The 14,060-nt window shown below is 35.4% G+C and overlaps 2 protein-coding genes across 5 annotated transcripts; one reads left to right on the top strand and one right to left on the bottom strand.

Moving 5' to 3' along the window:
- The first annotated feature begins 577 nt into the window (after window positions 1-577).
- On the top strand, window positions 578-6,377 carry LOC112740960 (uncharacterized). 2 transcript variants are annotated; one of them, XM_025789716.3, is made up of 10 exons: window positions 578-849; window positions 2,163-2,244; window positions 2,320-2,385; window positions 2,485-2,829; window positions 3,174-3,423; window positions 3,548-3,605; window positions 4,456-4,542; window positions 4,656-4,787; window positions 4,915-5,053; window positions 6,034-6,377. In XM_025789716.3, exons 1-10 carry the CDS (start codon window positions 792-794, stop codon window positions 6,257-6,259), a joined length of 1,443 nt encoding a protein of 480 aa, XP_025645501.1. In that variant the 5' UTR covers window positions 578-791; the 3' UTR covers window positions 6,260-6,377. The 2 variants fall into 2 exon arrangements, with proteins under 2 accessions (XP_025645501.1, XP_025645500.1); XM_025789715.3 differs by having other exon boundaries at window positions 601-849; window positions 6,031-6,377.
- Window positions 6,378-8,518: 2,141 nt separating this feature from the next.
- Window positions 8,519-13,671, bottom strand: LOC112740959 (histidine--tRNA ligase, cytoplasmic). 3 transcript variants are annotated; one of them, XM_025789714.3, is made up of 8 exons: window positions 13,484-13,668; window positions 11,853-13,276; window positions 11,348-11,527; window positions 10,915-11,172; window positions 10,276-10,410; window positions 9,750-10,031; window positions 9,407-9,547; window positions 8,519-9,062 (listed from the first exon to the last, which is right to left on the bottom strand). In XM_025789714.3, the coding sequence occupies exons 2-8, from the start codon at window positions 13,182-13,184 to the stop codon at window positions 8,763-8,765; spliced, it is 2,628 nt and encodes an 875-aa protein (XP_025645499.1). In that variant the 5' UTR covers window positions 13,185-13,276; window positions 13,484-13,668; the 3' UTR covers window positions 8,519-8,762. The 3 variants fall into 3 exon arrangements, with proteins under 3 accessions (XP_025645499.1, XP_025645497.1, XP_025645498.1); XM_025789712.3 differs by having other exon boundaries at window positions 13,362-13,598; XM_025789713.3 differs by having other exon boundaries at window positions 11,853-13,671.
- Window positions 13,672-14,060: the final 389 nt, after the last annotated feature.

Genomic DNA, 14,060 nt, shown 5'->3' with positions numbered 1-14,060 from the left:
ATTACTAATTTAATTATTATTTAATTATTTAATTATTTCAGATTTTATATTATTATTTTTTTATAATAATTTGCCAAATGGCAAGTTATTATTGGTTAATTTGAGTCCTTGCTTAGAGGGACTCCCTTACCTTGATCCTTGTGCAGGAACTCACTCCTTTTCTCCTCCAATGGTTAGAGTTCCTATATGTTAGAAAAAAGTCAAAGAGGAACTCACCATTGGAGGTGTTCTAAACGCGTTGAAAAATTTAGAAATTAAATTGAGACAATTAAAACTTCAAGGACTAAGGGCCGTTTGAGAAGTTTCAAAAGTAACTTTTTTGAGTTTTTTACTTATGAAAAGTAATAGTATTAATATCTGATATAATTTTTAAAATTAAATTATAATTTTCTAAAAAACTATTTAAGAGTTTATAGAAAAGTTAAAAAAATAACTTTTTTTATAATACTAATATTTTTTATCACATTTTTATAAAATAAATATTTTTAGAACTAAAAATCAAAATACAAAATAACCTATTTATAAGTTACTTTTAATATAATTATTTATTATTTAAATTATTTTTTTAATTAAATTGTTTAGCCAAAACGAAACTAAATCAAGTGTCAAGTGTAACTCCAACGACGAAATTGAGTATTTTCTCGTCAAATTCGTATCGAAAATATATGCCACGCTATTCAGCAACCAAGTTTAATACTTTTGCGAAACGACGCCGATTTGAGTTCTGGCGGAGCAGCTAGGTTCCCTTGGGGCTTGGGCCTTGGTTGTGTTCAGCATCTGCGACTCCATATATGTTTGCTCGCTCCATCGCAGTGTCACTGTCACTCTGCTTCAGCGAGTGTTATTCAGGTAACCTTACCAAGCCCTCTATTTTATCGTGTTCAAATCAAGGGTTTCGTTTATCATTGGAATCGTTGTAACCGTTTCCTTCTGTTATAGTAATAATAATAAAGTGGAATTCACGTGAAATTATATTATGTTTTCATTATTTATTTCACTAATTTCTGGATATAAGCCTGCTTGCTTGGTTTGGTGCTCACTCTAAAAAGTATATACAGTGAACTCTTCAATAATAAGAATCTAAGAACATAGTGAAGGTGTGCCATTTCATTGTACAATTTATTTATTCATTTAATTTTTATTGGGTAAAAGTTCAGCTTAACGTTGTGCATAGTTTCATCAGAGGATCTGGTGCAGTATGCAGCACTTTCTAGTGCATTGTGATCTTTGCTTTTGATTTCTTTGGTCCATCTCTTATGTTATTAAAGACATATGAAAAAAATGACTTTAAATTAAACCTCCCAATCTTGTTCATGACAAAGAACACGGAGTCCCTTGGGATTTAAGATGACAAGTTCGTCACTTACCATTTGTAAAATGTGATAGATTGTTTATTTCATACAAAATCCATACATGTGTAAGGGAGAACTAATATGCTCACTTGAATTTGTCCAGCGAGAGGCGAATTTGTCAGTAGGACCAGACAAGTTTGTCCTTCACCATTTGTAAAATGTGATGGATTATTTAATCGGTAAACGTATAATGGAGGACTAATATGCCTACTTTTTTCTTCTGAATATTTTTTTTCAAAAAAAAAATTAAATGATGATTGATCAATATGTCCGGTGAGAGACGAGTTAATCTATTTTAAATCCTAAAGGGCTATTTTGGCCCTTGGGGTGGGTATGGCTCTATTGTATTCATCCTGCTCAAGTAATTCGAGTATATAGGGTAACACTTCTAGCAGTGTTTTCTTTAGCAATTTGGCTTCTCTCAAGTGTAGGGTGTGCATTTAATTTTTAGAAAAATAAAGGTTTAGGATTTTGTAAGAGATATAAACACACACATAATATGCCATATATGTGCAGCAACTGATCTCCTTTATTTTCTTATCAATAATTTAGATTGTTCACTTTGTTCTCCAAACTCAACTGTGCCCTTTAAATTATTCTGTTAATCTCATTAGGTGGTTGAAAAATTGCTTGTTCTATTCTTTTTGTGCTCCGTTGCATTCTTTTGCATTAAAGTTTTCATTTTCATCTAACCTACAGTTGACTTGCTGTGACTTTTTTTTTGTTGATTCAACTTCTGGTCTGGTTTATATAACCAATTAACCATAATTTAGGTCTGCCAGCTTTTTGAATTGTTAACTGATAATACAGGCATCATGGAGACTAAGCGCTGTAACTTCTGGCTTCCCAACAAAAAACGATTTTGTGCAAACTCCCCGATTGGTGATTCCTTGTAAGTTGTGTTCTATTTCTTTCTATCTTAGCTTTTGATTCATTTTTCTGACCTTTCCTTGATTCATGGACCTAGGTACTGTGGCAATCACAACTCAAGGTCCGAAGGCCAGTGGATCCCATGCCCCATAGATCCTTCCCAGTACATTCTCTCCCTCTTATGTTATATATTTTTTCTGTACCATTGCCACAATTTATTAAGGCTTCTTAATTTGGTTATTGTGCATTCTTCATTTGATAGCTCAGTACTTGAAGAAAACCTCAAAGGCCATGTTAAGCGGTGCCCATTGCTGAAACAGGTTCAGTCCTTGTCCCTCCATTCTTTCTATCGAAAGGGGATCAATGCTGGTTCTGATGGAGAACAAGAAGACAAGGAAGTGTTAGGGGTTGATGATTCAAGGTTGCCGGCTAAGACTGTTTCTTCGGAAATGAAGAGGAATGCTCTTCATAATATGAGTGTGCCTGAATTTTGCAATTTACTTGAAAAGATTGAGTCTATTCATGAATCTTTCTGTAAGGATATTCAGGACTCGTTTCAGATGCCAGAGGTTTGCCGCATGTGGATTAAAACTGGAGAAGAAAACAGGTACGGCCAGTGGTGAAACCATGAAATTTATTGAAGTGTGTTTGATTTTTCCCCAAGTTGTCTCGATTCAAATAATGGTGTCAGTGTGTTTTAACTTTGTTACTTTTCCCTAGTGGTTAGTTTTATCAGCAAAAGCGTTTTTATGCATAGTGGATAATTCAATTAGCATGAAGCTTACTTCTATTTGTCCTACTAGTTTAATTAAACACATGTTACACGTGTAACGTGACAAAGTTGAAATCACAAATGATGCCATTGATTTCAACTTGAAAGTAGAAAGGTAAAACAGATGTTAACCTTTTACTTAATGGATTTGATTTACTATTTCCATCTCGTGTTTGCAGGAAATTGCCATTTCAGGAGAAACATATAATGCAGCAGGCATCTATTCTGGGAAACTTGGAAAACTTTGGTATATTGAGGAGTTCTTTGAATAGAAAATTCTCCAAGAGCGAGGAACCAGATAAACAGGAGAACCCTGTTCCTGCGGTGATTGAGTTTGGAGCTGGTAGAGGGTACTTGACACAAATGCTTGCAGATTGTTATGGAATCAAAAGCGTCTTCCTGGTTGAGCGGAAGTCATACAAGTTGAAGGTAGGTTTTAGCCTAGAACCTTATCTCTTTGCTGAATCTAAAACTTGATTACACATTTTGATATATTCTTGGGTTATTTGAACTTAGTTTTATACTATTTACACAATGCCAATGCTATTTCTAGGCCGATCGAACTTTGCGACAGAATGATAGCTTGAGATTAGAACGTTTGAGAATTGACAGTAAGAGCCTTTAGTATTCTTGTCATAAAACTTCTGAATCTGTAATTGTAATGTCGAATTACCCTTCACGATGTTCCTATGTTTAGGAAGTCATAGGATGACGCTTATGATTTTGTCTTAAAATAATTGATTTAAGATTTGGTGTAATATATTACATATATTTATGTATATGTATCATTATGCAATGACCTTCAACAGCTTTCGAAACTTTGTTCAAAAGAAAAATAAATGTACAGAGTTGAGCTATATTTTTATATGTTAGGAAATTTGATTGCTTTCCTTTTCATGTTTTAGCTATGCTTTCTATTTGAAGGGAAAAAAAATGTTGGTCTTTCTTTGTTTAGGGTGTGGCTTGAAAGTTGAAAATGGCTATCCTTGTTTTATTGATTCTGCTAGTTTTATTGATGATCTTACTGTTTGCTATAGTGATATTTAAGCTATAGAAGATAGATTGGATTAGTTATGATAACTGTATGCGGTAATTGGGGTGTATTATACTTCGTTTGCAGAATAGGGTGAGTACAATTTAAGCATGAGAACGATACATATTTCTCTTGATCTTATCTTGGTCTGGAGTTCTACTTGGTTTTGATTTCCCTATAAATTTAACTTTCATGCATGTTATATTTACACACGACCAAACTATTTTAGATGTTCTGTGTTGCTCTCACAATTTTAGTAATTTTTAGGCTGCAATTATTTTAAAAGTTTTCTAATTTTATTTGGTTTATTTATATTTTGTGCAATTTCATTTCTTCTTCCTTATACTTCTGTACTACTGCATGATTATTTGTATTCTGTTTATCATATAATTTTCTGCACTACAACTTTGTACAATCCGACTTTGCAGTTGAGGATTTAGATTTGACTGCTGTTGAATCTTTGCATGGAGTTCCTTTTCTGGCCATTGGTAAACATTTATGCGGGGATGCAACAGGTAATTTTGGCCTTTTACACCAGCACTCTTTTGAATTTAATGGTCATTTTTTATTGATGAAAACATAAATGACTATGCAATATTTTTTTCTTCTTATTTTTATATCATCACAGACTTGGCTATGAGATGCTGCTTTCCTGTTAGTAAAGATAATGATGGTGGACAACGCGATGTCAGTAAAAATCTTGGAGGTTTAGCAATCGCGACATGCTGCCACCATCTTTGCCAGTGGAAACACTATACAAGTAACAATTTTTTTCCCTCTTCTTCTTTGCCTGTTAATAACTGTATATTTCAACCACATTCTGGATGTGATGTGATGATTTGTGTTGGTTATGACTTTTGAGCTTATTGTTATTGTAACACTTGTAGATAAAAGGTATTTCTTGAATTTGGGGATGACAAAAGAAGAATTCCATGCTATTACTTGGTTTACAAGCTGGGCTGTAGATGCTAATCATGGTTCAGATCTTCCTGATGCCACTGATTTCAGATCACATTTCCAATCAATGTAAATTTTCGGTTCTTGAATTTTATTTTCAAAAATTGAGCATCACAATACTTGTTAGCAACATATTAGAGGTTAGTCTAGGTATGTGTTATATATTGGTATTTAAAAGGTTAAATTACTCCGGATTTCTAATAATCTTAGTTAGTTTTCAACTAGGTCCTTATTTTTAAAAGTTTATAACTAAGTTTTTATTTTGTATAAAGATTTCCTATAAGGTCCCTATGATTTAACCATTTATAATCAAGTCCCTCTACAGTACAATGTTTTCCATCTAGATTAAAAACTGTGATCAAACCCCTATCTTGCATGATAAATAACTATATTGTTTGAGGATTTTGGTATAGCATAGGGATTTGATCACGGGACTTAAACTAGAGACAGTCTAGAGTGACCTGGTGGGTTTTACGAGAAGCATGTAAACTATTGGGACTTGGCTAAATTTTGTACTATATGGAAACTTGACTACGAAATTTTGAAATATAGGGACTTAATTAGAAATTAGGTAAAACTCTAGGGATCATCAAGTAAATAAACCTAGAGTAAAGTACTCTTTTAGTCTCTAACGGGATAGTCCTAATTTTGTTCCCAAATATTTTACTTTGTCCTATTTTAGTCCTCTGGTTAAGATTAATTTTTTCTTCCAAAAATATCTGCTTTCCTCTTATTATCTTCTTTTTTTTCTCTTATTATTTTATCACTCTTACTCCGAAATCACTACAACCACTATTATGACCACTATAATTACGATTTTTGCCGCTACCTAGAAGAAAAGGGTATTTTTGGAAAGAAAATTTTCATTTTGACCTGAGGACTAAAATAAAACCAAATAAGATATTTGGGATAAAAAAAGATGTTTCAAACGTTAGGAATGAAATTAGGACTTAGTTTAAACGTTAAGGATTAAAACAATACTTTATCCTTAATCGTAATGAAAATCTTATCATTATAAATTGGAATACTAAAGGTGTGTTTGGCAGCAGAAAGGAGCAAGGTGATGGTTATGTGGATGGAGTTGAAAAAATCCTTGCAGACATGGAAGCACCTAAACGAGCAGCATTGGGTTTCAAGTGCAAGTGGATTATTGATATGGGAAGGTTGATGTGGTTAAGAGAATTAGGGTTAGATGCAGAGCTTGTCAAATATGTTCCACCCACCTTGTCCCCAGAAAATCACTTGCTAATAGCTAGACCTGCAAATTATTTGTAAACTGTATTTTTCCCTCTTATTGTTATCCTATGTGACCTTATATTTATTTGATATGTTCTATTTTCTATGTGCTAATTTAGAACAATAAAGAAGAGAAGTGTTGTTTGGCAAAGTAAAATTTTGTTTTATTATTTTTTTTTTTTTTTGTGACTAAAGTAAAATTTTGTTTAGATGTAGTTGACATTGGATGATTTACATAAATAAAAAAGAATCTCGTAAAATTGAAGCTGTTAAAAGAGTCTCTTTTAATCATGCAAAAGAAATTACTACTTTCTTTAATTTGAAACATTTTTTTTGGGGGGGGGGGTGTTTGAAATAAAATACTTTATATTTGATTTGATTATATTTTTATTTTTTATTTACCACAATTTTTCATCATCATCAATAATTCGAGACGGCCAGTGTTCAGAATTGATTGGAAAAGTAAGTCTTTTCTACTTGGCATAGTGCCATGGATCACAGGGTTTTACATTCAGTATTGTCTAGAAAAACGTAATCTTTCTCCATTGCATTTATTCTATGATAAGGTGGATGACCAAGTCTAAGGTGCCAAAGTGTGTTTCTGTTTGTATGTGCTTGTGATGCAAGTGCACATGCATGAATTTCATGAGTGTGTAGTTGGCAAGTAAAAAGACATGATTCAAGTATAAACTAATATGCCAATGAGCCTTAGTTCAAGTGGTATATATTCCCCTTTCTTACCAAGAGGTCTCCGGTTCGAGTATCATCTAGTGCAAACTTGACCAAGAAAAAGGTTATTGAGAATGTGATTGAGAATGCTACTTGATTTGTAGCTTGAGTCAATGACCTAGGAGTTTGGGGTGACCAAGAAAAAGGGGATTGAGAATGTGATTGAGAATGCTACTTGATTTGTAGCTCGAGTTAATGACCTAGGAGTTTGGGGCTGTTCATGTCTCATCTGTCAAACACGAGATTTTGTATTTCTATGTCCCTGTTTCAGTGTCCTCTCCCTCGTATTTGGGCGAAAACCATGTTTCTATAACAAACATCCACCAAGTATCTATTCTTCGTGTCCATTCTTCCCGCCATGAGTGCAATATTTGGAGCTTCTGCCTCCTTATAATTTGTTCTAGTTTATCACCAAACTAAAAACAAGAACATTAATTTTTCTGTCTCTGTTCTTTGTGCATTATTCTCAGCATCTTGTCAGCCTAAAAGGTCTCCTTGTCTCATAGCAAACAATTCCTCTTCGAACTGAGCAATTCTGCAATTCTAAAAATATTGCTTTGATAATACCTGCGTTGTAGTTCTTTCAACAAATCCTTTGCCGACCAATCTATCCATAACACGCTCCGTGCAGTCTATCCATGAAGTCACATAAGTGTTCATCGTTCTCACGCTTCCATTCTTCTCTGTTTTTATTGATCCATCTACAAACTGAATCTTCTTCGCCACATCACTTTCTCCCATGCATGATAATTGTTTACTCCAATGTTGCAATTAATGGAGTTCCTAGATTCTCCAGGGTGAATAAAGTAAGAACTCGTTTATTAGTTGGAGTTCTAGGTTGATTCATCTGTATATGATTGATCTGATTCACCAGATTTGCTAGCATTTGGATAGCAATGGAAGAAAATGAGGTTGAAATATCATCCATTGGTTTGAATTCTCAAAGAATTCTGGATCTATTCAACGTTCAAGAGATGCTCAATTTGTGATTCCTTCAACTTTTCTCACCGCACCATATAAAAAAATGTGAATTCTATGAGTGAAGAGAATCAAGAACAAGGAGTTGTTGAACTGAGAGAAAAAAGGAAATGAGATAAGGAAGTGAAGAGAGGAAAGAGAGAGTTTGTCCCAACTTTTATGTGAATTTCTAGAAGGTGGAAAATAAAACTTACAAGAACAAATCACACATTCACACTCATTACATCTAACTCAAGCTTATATACTACAATATGCCTACAATAAATATCTTACACATGCTTAATAGCATTGTCTTTTAGTTAGTCTAATTGCATAACTTACGGATCATTTAATTCTGCACTAACTGCTTTTGGCGCCAATTCTAACTAACTCATGTAATAAGAAGCATTATTATTTAACTACCTTATTCTAAATATCCAATCTGCAAGATATCTTTGCAACTTTGTCCTTTCTATACATCCTGCTCATAAAGTTAAATATTATTTTTATTAAATAGAAAAGAAGCGTATACATTCTTGGGCCAAAACAAGATTTGCACAAAAAAAACAAGAAATCATGAATTGTTGGTAAGACCAAGAGAAGTGACTGCACTAGAGGATAAAAACACATCGATTTTACCGGGCTAAATTTGGATTAAACGAATACATAACAATCTCAATTCTCAATATATCTATAATCAAATAAGGAATTACCGACCTATCCAAAAAAAGAACCATAATTGCTATTGTAAATGAACTTGAAACAAAATATTATCGAGTGGGTAAAAGCTATAATATAATCCCAGTTATGAGGATGAATGCTGACCCGAAAAACAATACCGTAGGGGCCATGCCTTTCATGGGTTTAACCGACTTCGAACTTGCTCTGCAAATTGATCTCTAGGAATGGTTACATCATTACTAGCCTCCAAGTTTTTCAATTGCACAACACCTTCCTTTATTTCTTGCTCACCAACAATCACCATCCATGGAATCCTTGATTCTTTGGCAAAGTCAAAGTGCTTCTGTCTTCTTTTATTCACCAAGAACTCTGCTTTCACACCAGCATCCCACAATTCACCTGCCAGCTCTGCAGCTAGCGTCAGGTCATTCCCTAATATGCTCACTAACACTTCTGTCTTGTTTGGCCGCGGCACCTAAAGAATCACAATACCAATCTGAAGTTATAAAGAACTAACAAGCGAGGTACAGAAGGGAAAACAAAAATAGGAATACTGGCTAGACAATGCCAGTATGCCACCATCATCACTCAAACACTGTACTAATCCAAGTTATTTAGGAACATTAGCTGGCTTGTATTTTCTTTCTCCTTTTTTTTTTCCTTTTTTTTTTTTTTGTATTCAGGTATAGCATCAATGTTCACTGAATGTTGTAACAAAATTGGTTTCAAAATGATATTCCATGCTCAGAAGAATCAATAATTATATATATTTAACATATACAGCCAATGAAGTTACTTATCAAGCATTATGACTTTTACCTGGTTCTGATCCTTCTGCTGTTGCTCCATTATCGCAAATACTCTCTCAATTCCAAGACTTACACCAACTGCTGGAACTTGCTTTGAGCCAAACATTCCTATCAAGTTATCATATCGACCACCAGCAGCAATTGAACCAACCTGTGGAAAAACCATAAATCCCAAAATACGAGAGAGATTCAAATAAAACTTATGTAGATGAACAAAAAAGTGTGCATACACAAATATGACTATCATAAGACTAAATTCAACATAGAGGTATTTTCGAGAATAAAAGATTACCCGTTAATGTTACTAAAGTTCAAACATTCAAAATGGAAGACATATAAGACATATGCATTACCTGAGCACCCCCTTTAAAAACAGCTTCGTATATAACTCCAGTATAATAATCCAAGCCCCTAGCAAGACTTAAGTCAAAAACCACTTTATCAATGCATTTTGATTTATCCAGAGCTTTAAATAAAACTTCCAGGTCATTCAATGCATCAGCAGATCCAGCATCTTCTAAGAAAGCACTGCCCTCTTGTTTAAGTTTAGATAATAACGCTAAAGGTGATCCTCTTTCTTTCACATAAGTTTCAATTCTATCTGCAGTCTCAGCAGTTAATCCTTTCTCTTCCACCTGCAGCATGACAGCACAAACCATGTTACTGACGAAAAAAGGGGGGGGGGGGGGGGGAGGGACCGGAAAAGATATTATCCTAAGAGATCAGCAACGGGGGGGGACCGGAAAAGATATTATCCTAAGAGATCAGCAACATTTAAAAAGTAACAGCCATACTAAACTCACCCTATGTAAGTTATCAGCACTAGAAGAAAAGCAAATACTAAATACGAATAACCACAAGAAGAAGCATATGTCTCACCATTTCTTTTCTTATCTGTTCAAAAGACTGTTTGTCTAACTTGTCAATGCTTGAGCATATAGTCCTAAACTTCTCAGGCGGGACTCCACAAATTTGCATCATGCCATCCAGTAACTTCCTATGATTCAACTTTATCTGCAAAACATACGATGGTTACAAGAAAAAAGTCACATACCAAAATATACTGCATAATCTGAACACATTAATCAACAGAGTTTCAAGAACCACAGTCAATTGCCGGTCACATCCAAAGGAATGATTGGGATTAAAAAGGTAAAATATAGCACAAAAGTTGGGTTGAGCAAAGACCACATCAACTTCCATGTAGTTTGATCATTGATTAAGTGGCATAGAAAGGAACTGATATTCTGATAACAATGGGGGTTAACAATTGCACTTTGAAGGAAAACGAAGCCCGTAAGCACAGAACATATTAAATAAAAATCCTGGACCAAAACATAAGCCCAAGAATTAGCACATTTTCTAGGGGTATAATTCAGATTTGTTGCATTGCTAACCACTCTTCAAAAAGTATTGACAATTCATGATGTTTGATCTCAATGTCAAATTATGAGCACAGAAGACGGTCCTACAACATAAGAATATTGTGTCTACATAATAAATGACACAAATATTTACCTCATATTCCCCAACGTCAAGCTCATCAAGCAATTCAGTCAAAACTCTAACAACCTCAAAGTCTGGAGCCATTTTTTCAGAGGGTCCAGCAATATCAAAGTCACATTGGTAAAATTCACGGTATCTTCCCTTTGATGGATTGTCTCTTCTGTAGACCTTAGCTATTTGATATCTTTTTAAAGATGTCAGACCATTCATGGCCATAAACCTAGCAAATGGAACTGTCAAGTCATACCTCAACGAACAAAGTTCCCCACCCTGTCAAACAAGTCGATTACAAGTTAGCATGAAATAAACTTTGAAAAAGAAGAAACCAATCTTACAGATAACCTACATAAAAGTCATATGGAAGCAAAGTCAGGATAAATAAAATATGAACGTCATCAAATATAGAAGCAAGATTATAAATGAAACCAGCAATAAATATATGTACCTGATCAGCAAGATCATAAATCAACTTTGAATCTTCTCCATACTTCCCCATTAGAGTTTCTCGCAACTCAAAAACAGGGGTATCCAAAGCTGTGGCACCATGTCTCTCAAAAACTTGTTCTATTATTGAAAATGCCTTCTTTCTAATTGTCATTTGTTCTTTGGCGAAATCACGAGTTCCCTGAAATTTTGTATTGCAATACTCAAGGAAAGACTAAAACACATCCCATGTGGGAACAGATGCAAACACAGAACAATTCCATTATCTGTAGACAGCAGCACCAAAGGCCAAAAAGATAAAAGTAGACAAATGAATAATAGCTCAGCAACACAAGCCATTGGAATTAGAATATATGTTATTTATAGCTTCACCCCTTGTAAGCTCAAGCTCAAGCTCAAGCAGTCTACTCTTTCGATGATTAACACACATAAAAGTGCTCAAATGCATTTGATACGAATTAAGTAGATTACATATGTAAGCTTGACAAGTACATTTAGAGAATTACCTTTGGAATCTTTGGCAATCTTCTACTTTCATTGCTTTCCACAATATCCTTTACCTTCAATAAAAATCCATTAAACTCAGGTTCAGCTGAATCCAAAAACAATAGAAAGTTTCCCACCATCGTCTCTAACCCTGATTTTTGAACAGCAGCTTCTCTTTTACTCTGCAACGCGTCCTTAATCAATGGCAAAATCAAACTAGTTCCTTTGCCCAAAATAACCTTCTTCTTCTTCTTGTCTGCTTTTGAATTCTCTGCATTGCCCTGAACCCCTTGAAACTTTTCATTCAGCTCCGTACCTTCAAGTACAGCAAAGGCAGTCACAAGTTCCCACGCCACAATCTTCCAAACAGACCCCAAAAGCACGTTGACTTCGTGTGCAAATCTAACGTAGTCCTTTTCGAAAACCAAGCCCAAAGCCGCATTAAAACCACTGCCTAAGCTAGCATCAGTGGGGCATTCCTTTCCAAACATCTCGCCTATGCTCGATTTCAAATCATCACTGCTTATTGACAACAAATTATTCTTAGCACGCAGAAAACTACACTCACCAAGTTCCCTCAATGCCGCTGCCAATGACAATAGCACAGTGGAGACAGATTGCTCAGTTCCATCACTACCAGCCTGAATTTCAGCCAATTTAAAACCCGAATTCAACTCAACTCGCATCTTCAAATGCACCAATTTAACCTGCTCCCTCAAAGTTCCATGAATCTTTGGAACCTTGGCAACCGATCCAATCTTCTCCTTTCCCACCAGCTTGGATCCGTTAAGCAGAACCCTCATATCACTGGCGACTCCGACTTCCTCCTTGGAGGTATGACCATCACCGGAATCCATCAAATTGAAGGCGGTCACGTCGGCTTTCGAGGCCTCACAGGACAGTGCAGCGGCGACATCGGAGAAGGACGTCAATGCGGCGGATTGGTGGTCCAAAATAGCTGAAACTCCAAGCAATGCCGAAGAAGCGTTGTTGAGAACGAGCAACTCGTCTTCTGTGACTTGGAGGTTTTCGAATCGGAAGGTGTTGGGGTTGGAATTGAGGGATTCGGAAATGAGAAAAAGAAGGTCGGCGCGAATGGAAGAGGACGAAGTGAGGAGGAGCTTGTTGAGAAGTACGAGGAGGAAGGCTCTGGTTTCCGAGAGGGAGAGGAAGCTAGGGATTGCGATGGTGTGCTTCAACGACGGCGTTGCGGAGGACGATGAGGCGGAGAGCCTGTCGAGGGCGGATGTGTCGATGCGGACATGGGCGAGGCTGGCGGCGACGGCGGAGATGGTGGAGGAGGAGAAGGAGGAGCCCTTGCCGCCGAGTGTAACGGTACAGAGCTCAGCCATGAGTGGTGGAGGGTGAAACTGGTTGAGACTTGAGACAACGGAAGCAGGGTTTTACTGTTTTAGGGGTTTGGGTTTTTCGTCAATTCCACCTTCTGTTTCACAAAAAATAAAATAAAAACTGAGAAGTGGGAACACTAAACCAAAATTATCATATTAAAACTAAAATTAGAACACCACCGAAATTCATAAAGCATCCACGAAAGTTAAATGAGAGAACGTTGATAGTGTTTGTGAACCCTGTTAACATTCAACAAAGCATGTTTTGCTTTGATCAGGGTCAATAACGAATAACAATGTACCAGTTATGACAGTCACACTTTTTTCTCTATTGAAGTAATCCTTGTAATTGTAAAGGGTATTCCTTGAGAGATAGGATTTTGTTTATATTATGCTAGCCTAAGATCTAATCTAGGTAGTCTTTTCGCAGGACAAAACTCTAGGTTATATATATACACTTGGTTATTGGGAAAAAGATTACTGCCTTAATGAGATTATTGAGCTCACCAAGAATATAAAAAACTCCTGCATGGTTTGACTGGAGAGGATTATTTAAAGGCCAATTCTATGGTGTCTAGAGTTAGAGTCTAAATTTTGTCTAACTTATTTTTTTGTAGTAAATTTTGATTTTTTTAAAATTATTTATTGTTATATCTTTTAAATTAAATACTATTTTTTAACTTTTTTTAGTAAATAGACACCACTTTTTAAATACCATAGCATTCACCTTATTTAAATCCCTACAGAGCGAGCATTTTCCATACATGTCACTGTGCGACCAATTTGGTAAACGGGAAGCTAGTAAACGATGCAGGAGACATTGCGTTAGACCAGTATTTACATGTATAATATTTTTATTAATTAAAATTTAATATATAT

This window comes from Arachis hypogaea, chromosome 14 (genome assembly GCF_003086295.3).
Source record: "Arachis hypogaea cultivar Tifrunner chromosome 14, arahy.Tifrunner.gnm2.J5K5, whole genome shotgun sequence".
Classification (NCBI taxonomy): domain Eukaryota; kingdom Viridiplantae; phylum Streptophyta; class Magnoliopsida; order Fabales; family Fabaceae; genus Arachis; species Arachis hypogaea.
This window is presented reverse-complemented; position numbering and strand designations above follow the sequence as displayed.

What these genes read in the sequence shown, in the direction of transcription:
- LOC112740960 (XM_025789715.3), top strand. Translation starts at nt 792, where the DNA reads ATGTTTGCTCGCTCCATCGCAGTGTCACTGTCACTCTGCTTCAGCGAG. An exon ending in TCCCCGATTGGTGATTCCTT is followed by an intron (nt 2,245 to 2,319) that starts GTAAGTTGTGTT and finishes TCATGGACCTAG; the next exon opens with GTACTGTGGCAATCACAACT. An exon ending in TTTATGCGGGGATGCAACAG is followed by an intron (nt 4,543 to 4,655) that starts GTAATTTTGGCC and finishes ATATCATCACAG; the next exon opens with ACTTGGCTATGAGATGCTGC.
- LOC112740959 (XM_025789713.3), bottom strand. Translation starts at nt 13,184, where the DNA reads ATGGCTGAGCTCTGTACCGTTACACTCGGCGGCAAGGGCTCCTCCTTC. An exon ending in GATTGCCAAAGATTCCAAAG is followed by an intron (nt 11,528 to 11,852) that starts GTAATTCTCTAA and finishes ACAAAATTTCAG; the next exon opens with GGAACTCGTGATTTCGCCAA. An exon ending in AACAGATAAGAAAAGAAATG is followed by an intron (nt 10,032 to 10,275) that starts GTGAGACATATG and finishes GTCATGCTGCAG; the next exon opens with GTGGAAGAGAAAGGATTAAC.